Here is a 21,817-nt window from a genome sequence, read left to right as displayed (position 1 = left end):
CCTTGCAAACACTCTCAAGTTGTCTTGTAAGTTGTAACTAGTTATGTGACTATGTTAGTTTGGTGTGGCTCCACCGTTTGTTTAATTTAAGGGTGTATTTGTTTTAAATTTATTTATACTTTCTCCGCTTCATTTTAATTGCTCTAGTAGACTAATTTGTGAGAGTTTTTGGTTAAAGTGGAGCAAATATAATGAGACGAAGTAATTGAGTCTCATAACTTTGGTAGGGTTTGAGTCGGGTTCATTAAGGTATCGAGTTTCATTCGGTTTATGGATGATCGGATGGGGTCTGATTCAAATCAAATCGGATTGGTTCATATTGAAATGTGTTTTCTGGATTAGATCAAGCCATTGTTTATAAAGGTAGTAATATCGATGGGAAATACAATATTTTGTTTAGTGACTAACAATAAATTATTATTCTGCTATAAGCTAACTAATATTTGAGGTCGGACGATTCGGTCAATTCCGTTTGGTTATTTGGGTTCAAGGCAATTCGGTTCGGTTAATTGGGTTGAGTTAATTCGGGTATCAATTCATTCAAGGTCAAGTCAATTTGAAACCTATTTTTGTTTCGACTCGTATCGTTTTCAAGTTTCGGGTTAACTTCGTGTTATCGTTTTAGCTCAAAATTGAGAACCCGTCCGGGTTAGTTTTGTCGGGTCTAATTACTATTTACGCCCCTGTCAAACCCAATGAGCTTGGTAAGTCGGTGGGGGCAAGTCTAGGCTTTACTAACCCAACCCTGCGACCACCTCTATCCGAATTCGTGGGTTGAAGTTCAAACCAAGACCTCTCCGAATCTCCGCGAAGTGGATCGGTCCAAGTCGGGTTGAACCCTTGTCAAACACGGTGCGATCACCGATCGGTTAGTCGGTGGGACAAGTCTAGCCGTCTAGGCTCTATTAACCCCAACCCAAATGACCACCTCTATTTGGGGTTAGATTATAGACCTTGACCTATTCAGTCTGAAGCGCCTCTTCTCCCTCTCTTCCCAAACCCTGCCTAAAACCCCTAATTCACAGTTACCTTCTTCTTCAATCCTTCATCAACAGCAGCAAAAGCTTGAATCATACAAAAATGGTGAGTAAAAGACAGAAAGAAGCTAAGAAAAAGTTCAAACAAGAAAACCCTGGATTGTTTCCAAAGCCTGAACCAACCCCACCAAAAGATCCCACCAGAAAGAAGAAGAAAAAACCCGATTTTAAGAAATCTAAACCAAATCATCCCAAAACCCTAAATGATTCAAGTAAACCCTCTTTTACCAGAAAACCCTCTTTTACAAAAAAACCCTTGAGGGTTCCTGGGTTGAAGATTGGTGATTGCTGCTTCATTTGCAAAGATGTTCATCATATTGCCAAAAATTGTCCCGAAAAAGCTCAGTGGGAAAAGAATAAGGTCCGTTTTTCTTTTTCTATGCTTTAATGGGCACTTGAAACTTCAATTTTTCAGGAATTTGGTTGAATTTTATTTAATTTTTGCATTTTTATTTGAAACTGCTGTTAGAATGTGGTAGATTGATTTTTTTGATGAATTATGATTCCTTACATTGGTTTTGGGTGTATGTTTATAATGGTGTTACAGATTTGTTTATGTTGCCGACAACGCGGTCATAGTATGAAGAACTGCCCCAACAAGGATGGTGAATTTGTTGAAGCAGCTGGACAAAAGTTGTGTTACAATTGTGGTGAAAATGGGCATTCTTTGTCTCAATGCCCTCAGCCATTGCAAGATGGTATGGTCATTTTGTGCTATTTGATTCTCATTGTAGCACTTTGACTCGTTTAAAATTGATCATTGATATGGAAAATTGTTTGAATAACTTTTCTTTATGCTAGTTAGGGAAGAATTTAGAGGTTGTCGTTGATAGTGAATGAGCGAAATTAGTATATATGTCAGACAGTTAAAGATAGTAAGCTGTGTTTTGGTGTAATTAGGCAATCTCAATTCAATATAATAGATGGGACATTGCATCATGAGTCATACAGGTTCCAGTAGAGTTAGTCGTTTCATGCTAGAAGCTCAATTTTAGAATTGGTGTTCTACTTTGGTGTGTGGAACCGCTTTTATAGTAGATAAACAATGCTAGGATATGAGAAAGCCCCTGATTAGGGGTGTATGATGTCAACACGAGTATTTTAAACATATAGAACTTAGACAAGTATACTTTAGGTCAATCATTTACATAACTATACAAAGTATCTACTGTCAAACTTTTTCACCTGATGATTTTATTATGTAGAGATCTTCTGTGGTTTTAGAGAATCCTACTATCGAAACCATGTTCTGCTTCTTAAGCTTAGATTATAATCAATATAGGTGTTTTTTGGTATAGGGGGTTAATGTGAACCCTAGTCAGCCAAATTCAGCCACTGTTTTATAGCCAATCTAATATAGTTGAGGATAGGAGTTAGTGTGAACTGTTTGTGTATTTTAACCTGATCTAGAATGATCTCACTGTCTTCTTAAATGATTTTATGAACTGTCAACTAATGCTTGATTGAAGACCTTCGATATCTCTTGAAGTCCTTGCTTCCCTTGTATTCTGTTCTTTGTTTCTTAATTCCCGAGGTACAGGAGTTGACATGCTTTATTCTTTCTATAGCTTCTCATCCTTTATTCTTTCTATAGCTTCTCATCCTTTAGTTCTTTTCATACGTACTTGTTTGCGCTTTGCTTAGCACTCTTAGGCCTCTCTAGTATCTGCAATATCGTTCATGTTTGTTTATCCTATTAACCTTTGCCGCTGGTAGTGAAATATTAGTAACTAAAAGTACTTCAAATGTCCTTAGTACCTTTCAACTCAACAAAAGTAGTTACAGATTAGCCACTTTGGCAACAGATGCTGCATCGTGATTGCTGACTCCTTTCTATATAACTTCCTATCTACTTGCTTTTCATGTATCCCCTCCATTAGTAATTGTTTGAATAATTTGACAAAATATGCTTAGTAAGAAGTATTGCCTTTAACAACTATGATTTATGTAGTAACAAAGTATCTGTTATGTCTGTGGTCTACCTGTAACCACTATGATTTACTACCTCGGTTGCATAATGATTTTAACATTTCCGTTTCGTCCGTACCATAATGTTCTTAAACATTGTGCTTTATACTATTTTAGACATGAAAATATACTATCTTACCCTTCTTAGCCCACTATATTTACACCTTTCCACTTACTTTTCTTACTTTATCCACCTTTTTCTTAAACTCGCCCACCTTTTTACACTCTCTCTCTCTCTCTCTCTCTCTCTCTCACTCTCACTCTGTTCTAATATTTGTGCAAATAATAAGTACGGAGATCGTTATGAAGCGGAGGTTATATGTGGTGGGTTTCCTGAAAGATAGCAAATTATTTGATGAATAAAATTTATTAACTATGTATAAATCTATTGATACAATTCAAAAGACTGGAAAACACTACAAACTTATTGGATATATTATGAACAATTTGTCTTCTACTGTAATAGGTCATCCAGTACTCCAGTAGTAAAGATGTAGGAACTTAAATGGACACGAGTCCACCTTAAGCTTCTCTATTAGGTACCTTTGTGCAATATTCTTTGCACAATATTGAATCAAAAGAACTTTTGCCTCCTGTTCTGATACTTTTGCTCAAGTTACCTTCTGTTCTATCAAGGCTCTTGTGTTAATTGTCATCCCTAAGCCAAGCTTGTTTGCTGAATTTATAGATTTCTAGATGGCACTTCAGATGGGGAAGAAAACAATCCTATGATTTCTTTTATGCTATTAAGAGGGTATGTTGACATACAAACGTTGTTATTCCCAGCGATTAAGACTTTAAGTTATAATAGTGCTATAACTTTAGCTAATCTCCTGATTATAGAACATTGTGATGTTAGTGCAGTCTTTTTTCTGATCCTGACATAACATTTGTTAGAATTGCCTTGGCTTAATTCTGAAAGCATTAGTTTGTACAGTGTCTACAGCCTTCAAGTCACCGTGCTTGCTTCAAAATGAATTGTTAAAAGAAAACTAAGAGTCTAAGAGCAAGCAGTTACTCAAAATTTGTGAGAAACTTCCAGGGAGTTCTCTGTGCTAGTAAGTTGATCCACACAAGAAACTACTGAGTGAAACTTAACACCTGATAGCAGGTGGAACTTGAGATTTTGTTCCAAAACTAACTCTTATATATGTAATTTTTTTAACCTTGTAAATAGTCTGTAGGAACTATGACTAATAAGAACAATAATTAGAACAAGCTTATCTGTAACAATGTCGTGGCGTGACACCAATCACTGCCCTAAAGTCGAATTTGCCCCGCTAAGTACACGCGGACTCGTAGCAACCGACCCCTAGGGATACACGACTCCAATCCTTCGGTGTACGACGAAGAACTAGATTGAGAACATCCTTAAGCAATGCCCAGAACAATGGAGGTTTTGTGTTTTTATTTCGGAGAAGAGTAAAAGAACAATTTTTCTGTGTGTTTTCTGTGGAAAAAGATGATGAATTTATAGAGAGGTTTTTGGGAAACTGTAACAGCCATAAACGGCTAGTGGAGCAGTTACCGGAGTAATGGGGAACTGCAACAGTCATAAAACGGCTAGTGGGGTTAATGGAGCAATTTCCAGAGTTAGTGGGTTGATTAAGTCTCCTGACTTAATCAAACCGCCCTTGACCAAAAAGAATAACCCGGTCCACAAAACCCACCCCACGCCGCGAACCGCATTCGCCAAGTACCAAGTACCAAGTACCAAGGCCCACGGCCCACGGCCCTCGCCCGAGCCCGGCCCGGCGCGCGCGCGCGCGTGTGTGTGTTGTGACCACCCATGCCACTCTCAAGCACTCTTTAACAAATGATTAAAGGGTAGTGCAATATATAAAGAAGGTAGTATGTGGGTTTTTTATCAATGTGGGACAATTGGTTTTTCATTCTTTTGAAGCATTCCTTTTTGGAGGAACAAACTCCAACATTCCCCCACATGATTCAAAAGAAGGACGGCTTTGGTAATGAAAGATGTTCTGGGCAAGGGATACTTAGTTTTGCAAGTATCAATGTCTTGTGGACTTGAATTGATACCTAGTGCATACTAGTATGTCATACAGCCATATAAGGTGGATTTATCCTTGAACCCTGCATGGGGATTGTAGTAACACAACAGCGCACCAAACTTTTCTCAAAACAAGTAGTGTTCTCGCGAACTTTAATAGTCAGTGCCCCACAAGTTCCTGGTATTTCATGAACGCTCTAGAGGTCCTAAGCCAAGGGACCTCATAGGGGGTTGGGCGTAGCCCCCACATTCACATAGGTAAGTTCATCAGGTTTATACTGTCATAAACCACCTCAATAGGCTATGAACTTATTAAGAGCTTTGGCTCATCCTTACTCATTTGACAGTAAGACAAAATACTACATCACTTTATTAATAGGAATGGCAGTAGTATACAAAACGCGAGTTCTTTTGTTACTTAGTTTGACCCATTGAACTTAGATTTCTCCAAGATGGGTATCCATCACAATTCACTCCTCAATAGGCTTTAAACCCATTCCTTGTGCTGACTCATGCACCATTTTCTTACAAAGGCCTTTGGTGAGAGGATCTGCAATATTCCTCTCCGACTTTACATACTCAAGTGATATCACATTATTTCTGATCAGATCTCTAACAATTGCATGCCTCACGCGAATGTGCCTCCTTTTTCCATTATAGGATTGATTGTTCGCTACCCCAATTGCAGCTTGTGAGTCACAATGCATGGACACTGATGGAGTTGGCTTCCCCCACAATGGTATGTCAGCTAGCAGGCTCCTTAGCCACTCGGCTTCTTGACCTGCCAATTCTAAAGCAATAAACTCAGATTCCATTGTAGATTTAGCAATACAAGTTTGTTTAGATGATTTCCATGAAATAGCACCACTAGCAAGAGTGAAAACATAGCCACTAGTAGAATGAATCTCATCATTATCTGACACCCAATTAGCATCGCAATATCCTTCTAAAACACATGGTGTCCTATGATAGTGCAAACCCCAATTGATAGTGCCTTTCAAGTACCTCAATAGTCTTATTAAAGCATTCCAATGATCACGATTAGGACTATGAGTATACCTACTCAATCTACTAACAGCATATGCAATATATGGTCTAGTATAATTCATTAAAAACATCACACTTCCAATGATCTTGGCATATTGTTCCTGAGACACACTATCACCTTTATTTTTCTTCAAAGTAATATTAGAATCATATGGGGTTTTCGCAGGTGTACAATCAAATTGATTAAATTTCTTTAAAATTTTCTCAACATAATGAGATTGGTTTAAAGACAGCCCATATGAAGTTCTAATAATTTTTATGCCAAGAATAACATCCGCCTCTCCCAAATCCTTCATTTCAAAACAAGAATTTAAGAAGGCCTTAGTTGCATTAACAACATCTATATTGGTTCCAAAAATTAACATATCATCCACATATAGACATATGATCACACAACCAAACTTGTCAAGTTTAGAATACACACAAGCATCAGAATCATTAACACAAAAACCATCAGAAATAATAGTTTGATGAAACTTGTCATACCATTGCTTAGGTGCTTGTTTTAGACCGTATAACGATCTAATGAGTTTACATACCTTGTTTTCCTGTCCAGGAGCAATACATCCTTCTGGTTGCTTCATGTAAATCTCCTCTTTCAAATCACCATTCAAAAAAGCAGTTTTCACATCCATTTGATGCACAATAAGATCATGAATAGATGCAAGTGCAATTAAAGCTCTAATGGTAGCAACCTTTGTCACAGGAGAATAGGTATCAAAGAAATCTAGACCTTTCTTTTGATGTTGACCACCAACTACTAATCTAGCTTTAAACTTGATCAAATTTCCATTAGTATCCTCTTTCTTTGTAAAAATCCACTTACTTCCTAAAGCTTTACAACCCCTAGGAAGTTCAGTCAAAACCCAAGTATTGTTACTCATGATAGACTCTATCTCACTATTTATGGCCTCTAACCAAAAACTAGAGTCAACAGACCTCATAGCCTCCCCATAGGTCATAGGATTTTCTTCTAAAATAAATGCATCTATCTCATGCTCATTCAGAAACTCATTTTCAATAAGAAATGCAGTTATGAAATCAGGACCAAAACTAGACTCAGTTTTAGCTCTCTTACTCCTTCTAGGTTCTACATTAGATGATGCAATGTCATGATGCACAACAGAAGAAGATGGAGATGGAACAGGTAAACTTGCTTGCACATTCAATTTCATAGGAAAAATATGCTCAAAAAATTCAACATCCCTTGACTCACGAATTGGACCAAAACCAGATGCATCCTTAAGAATGAGTCTATATGCAGCACTGTTAGAAGCATAACCAATAAAAATCCCATCAACAGTCTTAGGCCCAATCTTACTCCTTTGGAAATCAGGAAGTCCTATTTTTCCTAGACACCCCCACACTTTAAGGTAACTCAGGTTTGGTTTAAAACCTCTCCATAGCTCAAAAGGGGTTTTATCTAGTTTTTTATGGGGAACACGATTAAGCACATAGCAAGCAGAAAGAATGGCCTCACCCCACATGTTAGTAGGCATACCCGAACTAATAAGCATAGCATTCATCATATCCTTAAGGGTTCTATTTTTCCGCTCAGCTATTCCATTTTGTTCGGGGGTATAAGGAGCTGTAGTCTCATGAATAATACCATTAGTTTCACAAAATTTCTTAAGGGGATTGCTATCATACTCTCCACCTCTATCTGATCTCAGCCTTTTAATCTTAAGGTTTAATTGGTTTTCAACTTCAGCCTTATAGATAAGAAACTTTTCTTCAGCCTCATCTTTAGTACTCAACAAATAAACCTTAGTAAATCGGGAAAAATCATCAACAAAAGTAATATAGTAATGCTTACCTCCTCTACTCATTGAATTCTTAAAGTCACCTAAGTCACTATGAACTAACTCAAGTAAAGAAGAAGTACGAGATACACTTTTGTTAAACGCTTTCTTAGGGTGTTTAGCCTCCACACATACTTCACACTTATCGAAAGAAGTATTGCTAAAGTCAGGAATTAAACTAAGTTGTTTAAGTCGTTTAACAGATGCAACATTCACATGACCTAGTCTAGAATGCCATAAAGAAATAGACTCGGCAATATAAACAGAAGTAGTAGGAGTTTTATTATCAGAAACAACATCAAGCACAAACAAACCCCCATTACAAAATCCCTTTCCCACAAAATCCCCATTTCTGGTGAGTACAAGTTTATCAGATTCAAAAGTTAATTTGATGCCAGCTTTGTTCAATAATGCACCAGAAATGAGGTTTCTGCGAATATCAGGTACATGTAAGACATTTTGCAAAGCAATGGTTTTTCCGGAAGTTAATTTCAGAAAAACCTTTCCTTTGCCAAGAACACTCACAGTGCTTGAGTTGCCCATGAAGACACATTCTCCTTCAGAAACTTTTTCGTACTCCTTGAACATCTCCTTGCTAGAACAAATATGACGAGTTGCACCGGTATCAAGCACCCATTCTGTTACGTTGCTCACCAAGTTTACTTCCGACACCACAGCAGCAATGATTTCATCCTCAACAAGATTGGCTTGAGCTTTATTCTCCTTTGCTTTGTTGTTCGGTCCATGCCCTTGTCTGCAATCTTTTGCAATATGCCCGAACTTACCACAAGTGAAGCAGTTTCCCTTGAATTGCCTATTTCCCTTGAAGTTGTTTTTGGCTTGTCTGGTCCCATGAAGTTGATTAGAACCTTTTCCCTTCGAACCTTTATTATAACCTGCATTTTTAGATTCAACAAGGTTAGCAGTAGAAGAGGAATGATCCTGAGATTTCCCTTTGGTTTGGATGCGATTCTGCTCTTCTATCTTGATCCCAGAAACCAACTCTTGGAGGGTGAAATCCTTCTGTTTATGCTTCATGGAGTGAACATAATTCTGCCAGGAAGGAGTTAGTTTTTCAAGAAGACAATTGGCTTGAAACTGATCACAAAACTTCATTCCTTCAGCAATAATATCAGCACATAGATTCTCATACTCATGTACTTGATCTAAAACAGGCTTATCATCAGTCATACGAAAATTTAACCACCGAGAACAAGCATACTTCTTAGTCCCAAAATCATCAGTACCATACTTAGATTTCAAAGCATCCCAAATATCCTTTGCATTCTTTGACTTACTATGAATCATGTAAAGGGAAGTAGTCATGTAATGCAACAACATACCACGACAGGTCTTATTATCCTTATCGAAATCCCTAATAGAATTAACAGGGGCTACATCAATAAGAAGAGTATAATCTACCCCAATTTGACCCAAGAAAAATTCCATTTTATCAGACCACATCCTATAGTTTTTCCCATCAAAATGTTGCATTTTCGACATATCAGGAATGAAAGCATGGGAAAGCATGGATGAGGAAAGGGGTACAGCAGTAGGAATATTATCAGCCATAATTCATGAAAAGAAAAATAAATTCGACTTTAGATTGTAGGAACTATGACTAATAAGAACAATAATTAGAACAAGCTTATCTGTAACAATGTCGTGGCGTGACACCAATCACTGCCCTAAAGTCGAATTTGCCCCGCTAAGTACACGCGGACTCGTAGCAACCGACCCCCAGGGATACACGACTCCAATCCTTCGGTGTACGACGAAGAACTAGATTGAGAACATCCTTAAGCAATGCCCAGAACAATGGAGGTTTTGTGTTTTTATTTCGGAGAAGAGTAAAAGAACAATTTTTCTGTGTGTTTTCTGTGGAAAAAGATGATGAATTTATAGAGAGGTTTTTGGGAAACTGTAACAGCCATAAACGGCTAGTGGAGCAGTTACCGGAGTAATGGGGAACTGCAACAGTCATAAAACGGCTAGTGGGGTTAATGGAGCAGTTTCCAGAGTTAGTGGGTTGATTAAACCCACCCCACGCCCGCGAACCGCATTCGCCAAGTGCCAAGTGCCAAGTGCCAAGTGCCAAGGCCCACGGCCCTCGCCCGAGCCCGGCCCGGCGCGCGCGCGTGTGTGTTGTGACCACCCATGCCACTCTCAAGCACTCTTAAACAAATGATTAAAGGGTAGTGCAATATATAAAGAAGGTAGTATGTGGGTTTTTTATCAATGTGGGACAATTGGTTTTTCATTCTTTTGAAGCATTCCTTTTTGGAGGAACAAACTCCAACATAGTCCACAACTCCACACCACCTTCCTTGAAACCAAGTGTCATTCTAGGCTTCTTATATACCGGTGTACTTTCGTACCCTTCTTCTGTATATCTTCAGGATGATTTTGTTAATTTTTTTCCCATTTTTTTGGGGTTAATGTAGGTGGAACAAAGTTTGCCCTATGCTTTATCTGCAATGAACGTGGACATTTGAGTAAGAACTGTCCCAAAAGTACCCATGGGATATATCCGAAGGTAAAATAAGGATTCATTTATTACTGCAAACTGTCATATGTGTATATTTTTTGTTTAATTTTGTTATTCATTGTTGTTTCTTCTAACTTTCCCATCTTGCCTTAAATCCCTGAATTCTGCTTACGTGTATAATGTTTAACTGATGTACAGGGTGGGTGCTGTAAAATATGTGGTGGTGTGAATCATTTAGCTAGAGATTGCCCAAACAAAGGAAATAGTTACGGTTCTGCTAGTAGAGGAGGCAGAGGTCAGTTTCTTCTTCGTATAAATTGCATATTCGGCAGTTATGAACTAACAACTGTGATGCGACTGATGCTCAATACATATCGCCGATATCGGATTCAACCTGAGAAATTTCATGATTTTATTTTTGTGTTGTTTGTCTGCTTGAATACTTCCCTGGGTCCTTAATAATACAGTGTAGGTCACATTTGGTTTTGGGTCATGCTCAAATGCTCATTAGTAAATAACTAAATACCATCCTGGATCTTGTAAATGAAATGGAAAGAGTTAACCTGAGAAATTTCAGGATTATATGTATATCTCCGTTCTCTTTCAATACTCCATCGGTCCCTATATAAAACTCCGCAGGTCAAATTGATTTGGGATCATTTCAAAAGAATTTAGCTAGAACACCCTAATCCGTTATTATTTTCCCATCTTCACTAGTCCAATGTAGTCTTTATGTTGCAAATTTGCAATACTTACCAGGGTGTCGTTTCAGGGAAATTTAGAAAATTCAAAACTTCTTTTTGAATGATAAAGTGGCCTATCATTGTAGGATAAACTAAAACTGAAATCTGGCCTACTATTGTTGGATAAACTAAGAGCGTGTTTGGTATAGAGTTTTAAGTGATGGAAATGGAATCAATTAACTAATTCCATTACCTAATGTTTGGTATGAGAGGAGTGGTAACACAATCCATTTCCTAAGGATAAGTGGTAACCATTACCACAATTTGTTACCTCTCCCACTCTATGGTAACAACATTGTTACCCTCCTTAATCCCCAATTTGTTACAAGTGATTCCTTTCCTAAGGTATACCAAACAACTAATAGTGGAAATAGGTAACACTACCCTTTCCCCTTATTTATTTCCTTTCGTAAGTTTATAACAAACATGCCCTAAAACAGAAACCGTATTACCATGATGGTGATGCCTATTGATTTCACCTTGTTTGGCCAATATAAGATTTCACTTGTTAGTCACGACTCATGACTCATGAGTTGACTCGTGGTGCTACAAAACCAAATTGTTTAATTTTTGCTGAGATGTTTTTCTGCATCATCCCACCACAGTTTCTGAATTCTGATGTTGTTTTTATAATGTTTCTTCAGTATCTATACTAGAACAGTCGCAGTCAAAAGTTACTAAGCTATATAGTGGGGATGATCTTGAAGATGACTTCACGATAGAGGACGACTCCAAGGATTTTGAAGGTGATCCTGCATCTGAGAATCCCGCAAAGGTAAAGAAGAAGCAAGGTCCGAAAGTGGTGAATTTTGTTGGTTGACATTGTTGATCAGATAGTTTGAGGTATTCTGTAAAATTCGACACTCGTATAAATTTTTTGTTATTTTTTACCGTACTAGAGGTTCTTTTCATGTTCCTCTTACTTTGGAAATCTTGTATCAATTTTTAGCATTTTTGGCATTAATGGCTGTATTAGTTTGTATTCCAATGTTTAATTCTCCTGGTCTAGTCTTGTCTCTTTCTTTTTCAATGTTTTCTTCATAGCTTAACTTAGTTTAGTTATGGAAAGCTCGATTTGGTGATCAACCTTGAATTCCCAAGTTCGATTCCCCTACTAGCGTATGTGGAGAGTTTACCACGATTGTTATTTGTAATTTCAGTGTTAGGGTGCGTTCTATTCACCTGATTTTCACTTATTTTTCCTAAACTTAACTGAATCTGAACTTATTAGAACTTATCAAAACTTATTTTAGATATAGAACTTATCAAAACTTATTTTAGATATAAATTATATTTGGTCATCCCTATTTTTCTTGAACTTTTATTTTTCCTGAAATAAGTGAAAATAAGGTGAACAGAACATAGTCGTAATTGTGTTTTTTGGGTAAATTTGGTAACTTGATTTATGGTCATTTTGAAGGAACTTTGTCAAAATTCTGATTTTGATCTTAAAATAAAATGTGCCCCATCAATGGAAAATGTTTCAAAATCTTAATACAACCGCGTATGTATGTCAACTTAGATGACGAATCAAGCACGAGTTGCTGATTTGGTCCACTTGCGATGGAGTCAACTGCAGCATTATGAATCCCCCCTTTCTCTAAGTATGTAGCCCGTTAACTCAGTTTGGGTCAACTCGATAGGAATTACGGTTCTGTAGGGCCTTTCATCTTACCTTTAAGCAAAAAAAAAAGAAATATCGGGTAGACCCAGTCAACAATTACTTCATAATCCAAAGTATTAGCCGTACAACAAAACTAATGCTACATTGAACTACTTGGGGGTGGCAATTCGGGTCAATGGATTAGGTTCGGGTTTGATTTCTGGTCGATTCTGGGTTGTTTCAAAAAAATATCAGAAATATTGAAAAACTTAATATCACGACAAATTATGATAAATATGTCAAATTAGGTCGATTTCAGCCTTTCAGGTCATTCAGGTTCGGTTCAAGTGGGGTTCGGGGTTCTCTCAGTAACTTCAGGTCGGGTTATCGGGTCGGGTCAGGGATTGACAACTCATACTATATATCTAACACCAAGGAGGTAATTGTTTTTCTTGTAGGTGCAAATTAGCCGTAAGGGCAATACAAATTACATCGGGGAGGTAATTGTTTTCCTTTTTTTTTGTGAGAATCAGTGATAAGGCAGTACAAATTACAACGAGAAGGTAATGTTTTCTTTTATGGTACGAGTTAGCCATAAGAGCAATATAAATCACACCGAAGAGATAATTGTTTTCTTTTATGGTACGAGTTAGCCATAAGAGCAATATAAATCACACCGAAGAGATAATTGTTTTCTTTTTTGTGCGAATTAGCCATAAGGCAATATAAACCGTGGGACATATATTCTACAAATCATCGACGTTAACGAGTTAATGATTAAGCGATTAGACTAAGACACCACTAATTTTTCAGTTTTAACCACTACGCCAATACATCATTAGTTCAAGGAGGTAATTGTGGTTGACCATTGTTTGTACAATACCCAAAAAGTATAATCCATGATTTGTAAATAGTAGGAAAATGGTGCAAATATTAATATTTATTTTATTTAATTTTGATAGTCAAAACTCAAAAGGTGGTGGGACGTGCCTTGTTAGGCACTAGACGTGGCAACAAGAACAGTTCGTCGTAGACATGATCAGCCTTGCTTAGCTAATTTTTTGGGAGCAAATTAGCTGTTTTTTCACACAAAATACCCAATCAAATTTTAGTTTCTTTTATTTATTTAATTAATTTCTTGAATTTTATTTTATTAATTTATTTAATAAAATAAATAAATTCTCTACATTGTCCGCACTTTTCTGGCCCCTCAAAAACTCTAACCATTCATGGTTGCCCTTTAATCAAGGATCTCTCTCTTTCTATCTTCATTCCTCAATCTCTCTCTCTCCCCCTTTCCCATAATCTTTTCTCAAAATTCCCATTTCTCTCTAATTCATTGCCAAAACAACGACAAAATGGTATGTTTCTTTTCTCTTTTTGTTTTATTTACATTCATGTTCATATAATGATATGATTTAATCATCTAATGATCTAGATTAGGATAATTGTATTGTTTCTCGTGAGGAAAATAGACGAGGGGTTGTTATTATTATTGCAAATCAAGTTTCGTCAGAGTAGAAAATGATTTTGTGAAAATCAAGGAACATTTATACTTTTGGACCCATCAATTTGCATGTTTATGTCAACAAGATGTAGAACGTTCTATATATCTTTAATCTTTATGATCATGCCATGCATTTTGTTCAATGTGCTTGAATAACAAAAGCACTATGTTAAGATGTTAGGGAATGAATGGTAATGACATTACAAATTACAGGGAGGGGTTTCGTTCATGTGGCCTAATATATATATTTAATACACAGACCCTGAATCTTTATCACTAGACCAAGATCTCATTCGTTGGTCTGTTGGGATGATCAACGTACAATTTCAATTATTTTGATAGCGTTGATCAAATTTTGCCTGCAATTTTTGTTTCCATCATTTTAAAAGGATGTTTTGATCTGACATAATTTCACCTAGTGCTACAAACTTGAAATGTTCTTTGCCACGGTCTACGGGAAATTTGTTTCATGCGTTTGACCAAATCAATTTTCCGCTTTTAAATTCATCCAAAATCATATGAAGAGAATTTAACACTTTTTTCAATTAAATCAACTAATCTCGAAATGTTAAGAGTACAATCCAGATGTGATGGTTATGACTAGTTTGGTGGGCTACGTTGTCTATCAGCAATTGGTTTTTAGGATGAAACTTTACTAGACTTGCATGTGGTACTTATGTTTTCTTATATACTATAGTTCTTAAACACTACTGTTGAACACGCCCTATATGCGACATCATTGTATATCATAACTAAACAAACTAATCTTGCAACATCAATAGCACTTGTTAGACATGAGTTCCTATCTTCGAGCAAGTATGGTGCTCATTTTTATCATCTTATATGTTAACAATACAAGATTGGTGAGCCATATGCATTATCTATCACCAATTGGTTTTAAGATGGAACCCTGCTAGGATTGTTCGTGTTCTATCACTCCTCTTGTGTAACGTATTCGAATTCTTACGTTATGACATGTAGTTTGCGCCAGTGTCGTGGGAAATGATAAATCCAAGGAATAATTCACTTCTTCCAAGGAAATCATCTTTGAAGAAATGTGGATTTCCTTGGAAGAAGTAAAAATTTCCTTGGATTTATCACTTCCCCAGTGTCGTGTATCTTAGTGATGGCCCGAGGGGCCCGTCCCACCATTGAAAATCTCATACTACATTGCTTAATTCTTCAATTAACCTCCTTAATTAAACGGTATAAGATCCGCCATTGGACTGTACATCAAAAAGATTAAAACAAAACTCATTTTGCAACATCAATATCACTTGTTCATTGGCGGATCTAGTGTATAGGGAGTGGGGTCACTTGACCCCACTTGGCCAAATTTTTTTGCATAATTTTAGTTAATTTTCGACTAATTTGTATTAAAAAGTACCTAATTTAGTTAATTTCTCAGTAATTTTGTAATAGTGACCCCACTTAGTACAATTTCTAAATCCGCCACTGCACTTGTTAGACATAAGCTAAACTTTATGTTGCTCAAATTTGTCATCTTTAAATCTTAACTATATGCTGCTGTGTTGGACCGGAAACCTCCTTCTCGTGGCCCGAAAATGACAGGCGAACGCTGCGTCCGGTATGGCTGTGGACGACGAGTGTAAGCTCAAGTTTCATGAGCTAAAAGCAAAGAGATCATACCGTTTCATTACCTTTAGGATTGATGGACAACAAGTTGTGGTGGATAAGTATGGGAGCCCTGAAGAGAGCTATGAAGATTTTACCAATTCCTTGCCTGCTGATGAGTGTCGTTATGCCGTTTTCGACTTCGATTTCACTACTGATGAGAACTGCCAGAAGAGCAAGATCTTCTTCATTGCATGGTATGTATGCCCCGTTCCTCTTTCTTTTCCTGCATTTTCTGTTAGTTTGAATTAGACCTGATCAAATTACGGGCCGGGTTGAGTTCGTGCCGGGCCATGACTTAAAAATTCTGCCCACTATGTCAGGCCGGGCCTAACTTCATGTCGGAAATTTCTGGCCAAAACCCGCTATTTCGGGCCATTTTCAGGCCGGGTCAAATTTTTAATTAAAATTGCAATTTTGAGTTGCCCAAAACCCATACAAAAAATTTAAAAATATAGGGCGGGTTACGGGCCTACAAATTTTGCCCAAAACCCAATATTTTCGGGTCGGGTTCATGAAGATCATGTCTACTTTGAATACAACTTTATAGTTACTGATATTCTTGTTGCTATGCATCCACTATGATAGTTTTGAACCTGGACGATCTATGATAATCAGTTGAAGAGAACATGGCTTTAATATGCACGCAGTATAAATATGTACAAAGTAGAACACTATGCAAAACGTACTATTGGAAATATTTGTGGAGGTACTACTTAGGGGTGTTCTCTTCAACGGATGAAACCCGTACTTATTTGAATTGAACTTATTAAGATTGATTAAACCTGTTGACCTGTTTGGACCTGGTTGAAACTATTAGACATGGTAGAACCTGATTGAAACTATTAGATCTGGCTTCATTGGAACTATTAGACCTGACCTAATAGGACCTGATTGGAACTTTTAGACCTGACTTGATAGGACTTGATTGGAACTATTAGACTTGACCTAATAGAACCTAATGAAACTTTTAGGCCTGACTTGATACGACTTGATTGGAACTATTAGACCAAACCTGATAGGACGTAATTGACCTTATTGGAACTATTAGATCGACATGATTACTAGAGTCTAAACTTAAGATAGTAAAGTTATAAGACCTAATGGAAACTTATTGACCTTATAACACATGTTTGCAATTTATCTGAACTTAATAGACCTGAAACTTTTTTTCATTAACTTTTTTTTAAGCACCCTTAATTGATATTAATGCTCTACTTAATTAAGATTAACACGCAATGTATATGATTACAGGTCTCCAGACACATCAAGGGTTAGAATGAAGATGGTGTATGCAAGTTCAAAGGATAGGTTCAAGAGAGAACTTGATGGCATTCAAGTTGAATTACAAGCTACAGATCCTAGTGAGATGAGCTTCGACATCATCAAATCACGAGCATTATAATAATTTTTGTTTTCAATGAAAAAATACTCTCACTTAATCTTCTTTTGGATTTAATTCAGCAATTCTATTTTATTGCTGTTTTTATTTGTGGATCAAACAACATTTTGTTGCTTAAAAAAGTCCTTTTTTCTTTAGAGAAAAAAAGGGATGCAAAAAAATGGTTTTTGTTTATTTTTTCAGAATCAAAAAACTAAGTGTAGTGCAGAAGAGATGTAACATTGTGCACTCTTTTAATCATTTTCAGTATTATTGGTTGTTGTTGTTGTGTGCTACTCTTTGTTATTATTATTGGCATTTTGCAACCAATTTGTTTACGGACATGCATAGGTTTATGAAATATTATATGGATGATCATTATTAATTTTGTGAAACGAGGTATTTTCACATAATGGTTTCTTCATTTAACCTGTCACGTGCTGACTATTTTATCTGCTTTTTAAGGCTAGCCACACATTGTGTCTAAGTTTACCTTGTAGCGCAACTCCTTAGTGCTACAAAAACTCCCGATTAGCATGGCGGTGGGTAGTGGAGTGGGCCATATCGCGTATGGGCCTGGGTAAGGGGGAACTTAGATCAGTCCACTGAAGAAAGGAACTAGTTTCCTTGGGCACTATAGGCAGAGGGGTGGGCTAGGATTTTGACCCATGACCCTTAAAATTGTACCCTCATGTGTCTAGTAGTGGATGATCAAGTAGTTAGGGATGTCAATCGGGTGGGGCAATGCGGAAGTAGGTCACTCCATCCTCATTCCCACCTAAAATTTCCAATCCCCATCCCCGCCCCATCATCCTTGGCGGGTACAAACTTCATCCCCGTCCCCGTTCCAACGGGTACAAACTAAAATCTATCCCCACCCCACCACCTGCTTAGGTATCCATCCCGGCCCCGCCCCATATCCGCGCCAACACCCACCTAGTTTTTCTTATTTAGCAAACATTGCGGAAAAAGTAACTTCCATAACAAAAAAACTTCAAGCAAACAAAATCATAAGTCTCGCCTTAATTCATATTATCACATACTACAAACAAATCCAAATACATAAAAGAAATTATTTAACTTTTTATCTTCTTTAAATTTTTTAATTTACGTAGAAAATGATACTCGGGTAAGGTTGACGAGTATCAAGTGGGGCTGGTGGGGATGGGGCGGGGCTGGCGGGGATAAAGCGGGTCCAACAAAAAATTCACACCCGCCCCATTACCCATGGCGGATATGATTTTTATACCCATCATCGCCCCATCACTCGCCAAACCTCCCTCCATCTCCGCCAACTTGGGGCGGATGCGAGACAGGTCTCCCATAAAACTCACCCCACTGACATCCTATTCGAGTAGAAAATAACCCATGACCCTTAACTAACACTGATTGGTATAATTAATATTTAGTTGAAGTAAATGTTTTCATTTTTAGGCTTATATATAGCCTTAAGGGTTGCATATATCATTTTTCTTATTTTAAAGTTATTTTATCGATTTTTTTTCCCAAAATAAGATAAATAAAATATTAATATGGCCGACGAAAACCCATCATCGGCTCTATACGGACTTACGGAGTATAACGGAATGTATCTAACGTTGTACAATGCATTATGTATGGCACATTGGCACAATCAACAAAAGATTTTGCATACCTTTGTTTACAATAATATTGTTGTGTGACGTGACTTATAATGGTATTTACAAAAGATACTCGTATTCTCGATAAAAGTTATCCTAATATAGTTATCATGTAGAGCTGATTATCATGGGCCCAGCCCGAAAATTAGCGGGTTTAACAGATTATTTCGGCCAGATTTTCAGGCCCGATCCGAACTTTTTTTAAAAAGTGCGGGCTTTGGACAACGCAAAACAACATTTTTAATTATAAATTTATCCCGATTTGAAAATGGGCCGAAAAGCCCGTTAATTTTGGCCCGAAATAGTGGGTTTTAGGACACAAAATCGAGCTGAACCCTGACATGGCCCGACATAATAGGCAGTTTTATTTCCTCGACCCGACCCGAACCCGACCAGGCCCACTTTTGATCAGGTCTATCAATTTATCAGGGTTTACAATACTTTGTAGCTAGAAAATATTTATGAACTATGTCGGGGGCAGTGGGCCGGATCATGTAGGATGGGTACTGTTGGAGTGTTGGGTCAATTCAAGTGGACCAACTTAATTTAAAACAGTATCTAATTTGAAGAAATAATAGTTGGCTAGGATTTTGACGCATGCCACAAAAGATTAGCCCCGTGGTCCTCATGTGTCTATTAGAGCCTGGAAGGTCCATATTACAAGTAGGACTGTTAAAAACTGATCCGAACGTATCGCTATCCGATAAACTTTGAAGTAACCAATTGTTGGTTGGTTCAGTGGTGATTGGGGCTGAACTTGATAGGGAGAACCCGTGTTCGATCCCCCGCAACAACAATTGGGAGGGGACTGGAACCTATCCACCCAGAACTCGCCCCGAATCCGGATTAGCCTTAAGGGTAAACCGGATACTAACACCAAAAAAAAAAAAAAAAAACTTTGAAGTGACTTCAATAAAAAAATCACACAATAGACACAATTAGAGTAGATGTTATAGCAGCTTAGTAGTGGCTATTGTAGCAAGGGGTATCAGCATGTAAGTCATTGCAAACAAAAATCTTTTAATCTAATTTCGAGTTTGTGAATTCTGAATATAATTTCTTTAAAGGTGAAATGATCCTTTATAATCGTCGATAAAGTTATAATACATTGTATTCTAGCTACCTTTTCCAATCTTGATGGTGGGTCGCAATTTTGTATTATAACAAGAAGTAAACAACTCAGACGTTTATGAAAATGTTAGGAGTTACGCATCTTACTTGAGTTTGGTTTTATTTACATTTATTTTCTTCAAAAGTTAGATGATCCTGTGTAATCTTAGCCAAACCTAGCAATTAAAGGCTAACTCTTCGATGTTAAGATCCAAACCATTTATATACAACGTTACGTTACGTACGGGATTATTATTTTAGGATATCGTTACTATTTTACAGGTTTAGACATACGGTATTACAAGATTTCATTTGAAAATCGGTAAACATTTTCAAGTATCGTTAAGTTTTATTGTAAGCCCTTGTGTAATTATAAAAATATATAGTATATAATTAAAAAATAAAACCAATTTTAAAATTTTCAACAACCAACTCCTTTTTATAATAATGACAGTTAATTATCTTATAGTCCCCATCAAGGCAACAAGTTGCCAAAAAATCATGGTTAAAGTTTAAAAAAAATCATTCCATATTTTGATCTTTTAATGACTAAAAATGTCCCATAGGTTTTTTGACGGAAAATGATCCCATAAGTTGGCTTAGCATCGATGATTGAATTATGAAATCTAACTATACATTACTTATCTACTTCATCTCTATTATCGTATGTACTAAACATTTTATCTAGCACGAATAGATGAACGTGTTGATACTCCTTGCCAAACTGGTTACAACGATCCTTACTCGATCATCCTTACACTGTTGTACCATGTGTTCGATCCTCTGAATGTGGAAAGGGTTTTTTTTGCGATTGTTATTTTTGATTTATTATTGTATTTTATAGGTCCTTGTTACGATTTATGGAATCAGAATACATAATCTATAGTCAGATTGTATATTACAATATATCTTCAATTCCTCAACCTTAGCGATAAACAAATCAAATTCATAAAAGGATCCAACCTTGGCTGTTGTTGAAGAACAAAACATCACCATATATAGTCCTCTTCTACACTTCTTCCACCCAGTAAATTGCAATAACTGAAAATGATTTGGAAAAGGTAGATTAAATTTAATAATTCAATTGAGCAATTCATCAAGCATCTTATATGCATTATAAAGGGTAGTTTATCTAATAAAAGAACTAGTTTATCAAGTCGATTAAAAATATAAAATATCTGATTTATCAAGTTGATTAAACAATGGTTGTATTTAATAAAATTATTTCCGTAAAAGAGGATGAAGGAAGACGAGAACTGCAACAAAACTATTTTTTCTTATTATTTTTTGCTGAACAATAATGACAAGGTTTCTCCGTTTAACAATGCTAGAAATAGAAGGAGGTGGAGGAAGATGAAGAAAGGTGAAATCTCAATTAAAATTTCACTTGACGCTTAACAGGGGAAGCACAATTCGGCTAAATAAACCTCGCTCAATAGTGTACAATAAAAAAGAACCCGAACATTTCTATGATTTTATTGTCCAATTTCCTTCTCATTTCTTAATGGATTGATGACGTGTCGACAAACTATTGGTGTACAAGAAACCCTTTCACACCATGTGCATTCGTATCCTTTCCAAATAATTTTAATACACTCTTTCAATTTAAAAAAACATTAGATTAAAATGTCTAAATTCCGACTAGACAAACCATTCATTCGGATCTAAAAGTAGTTGTACATCAGTCTCATACGAAACATAAAGGATCATCACTCATCACTCACTTTAATTACTTGAATATGAAAATTCAGTGGAAAATAAATTGATGCTACAAAAATCGAAGGCAACATTTAATACTTGATTCTGTTGAGAAGATCACAAGTAAACATTCCAATAGAAGATACA

At 36.7% G+C, this 21,817-nt stretch overlaps 1 protein-coding gene across 2 annotated transcripts; it reads left to right on the top strand.

Annotated features, from left to right (window-relative positions):
- Positions 1 to 83: 83 nt before the first annotated feature.
- On the top strand, positions 84 to 17,518 carry LOC110784176 (actin-depolymerizing factor 7). 2 transcript variants are annotated; one of them, XM_021988612.2, is made up of 7 exons: positions 84 to 1,398; positions 1,585 to 1,735; positions 10,310 to 10,401; positions 10,552 to 10,648; positions 11,741 to 11,822; positions 15,775 to 16,038; positions 17,096 to 17,518. In XM_021988612.2, exons 1-7 carry the CDS (start codon positions 1,081 to 1,083, stop codon positions 17,244 to 17,246), a joined length of 1,155 nt encoding a protein of 384 aa, XP_021844304.2. In that variant the 5' UTR covers positions 84 to 1,080; the 3' UTR covers positions 17,247 to 17,518. The 2 variants fall into 2 exon arrangements, with proteins under 2 accessions (XP_021844304.2, XP_021844303.1); XM_021988611.2 differs by lacking the exons at positions 84 to 1,398; positions 1,585 to 1,735; positions 10,310 to 10,401; positions 10,552 to 10,648; positions 11,741 to 11,822 and adding an exon at positions 13,902 to 14,060 and having other exon boundaries at positions 15,779 to 16,038.
- The last annotated feature ends 4,299 nt before the right edge of the window (positions 17,519 to 21,817 follow it).

This window comes from Spinacia oleracea, chromosome 3 (assembly GCF_020520425.1).
Source record: "Spinacia oleracea cultivar Varoflay chromosome 3, BTI_SOV_V1, whole genome shotgun sequence".
Classification (NCBI taxonomy): domain Eukaryota; kingdom Viridiplantae; phylum Streptophyta; class Magnoliopsida; order Caryophyllales; family Amaranthaceae; genus Spinacia; species Spinacia oleracea.
This window is presented reverse-complemented; position numbering and strand designations above follow the sequence as displayed.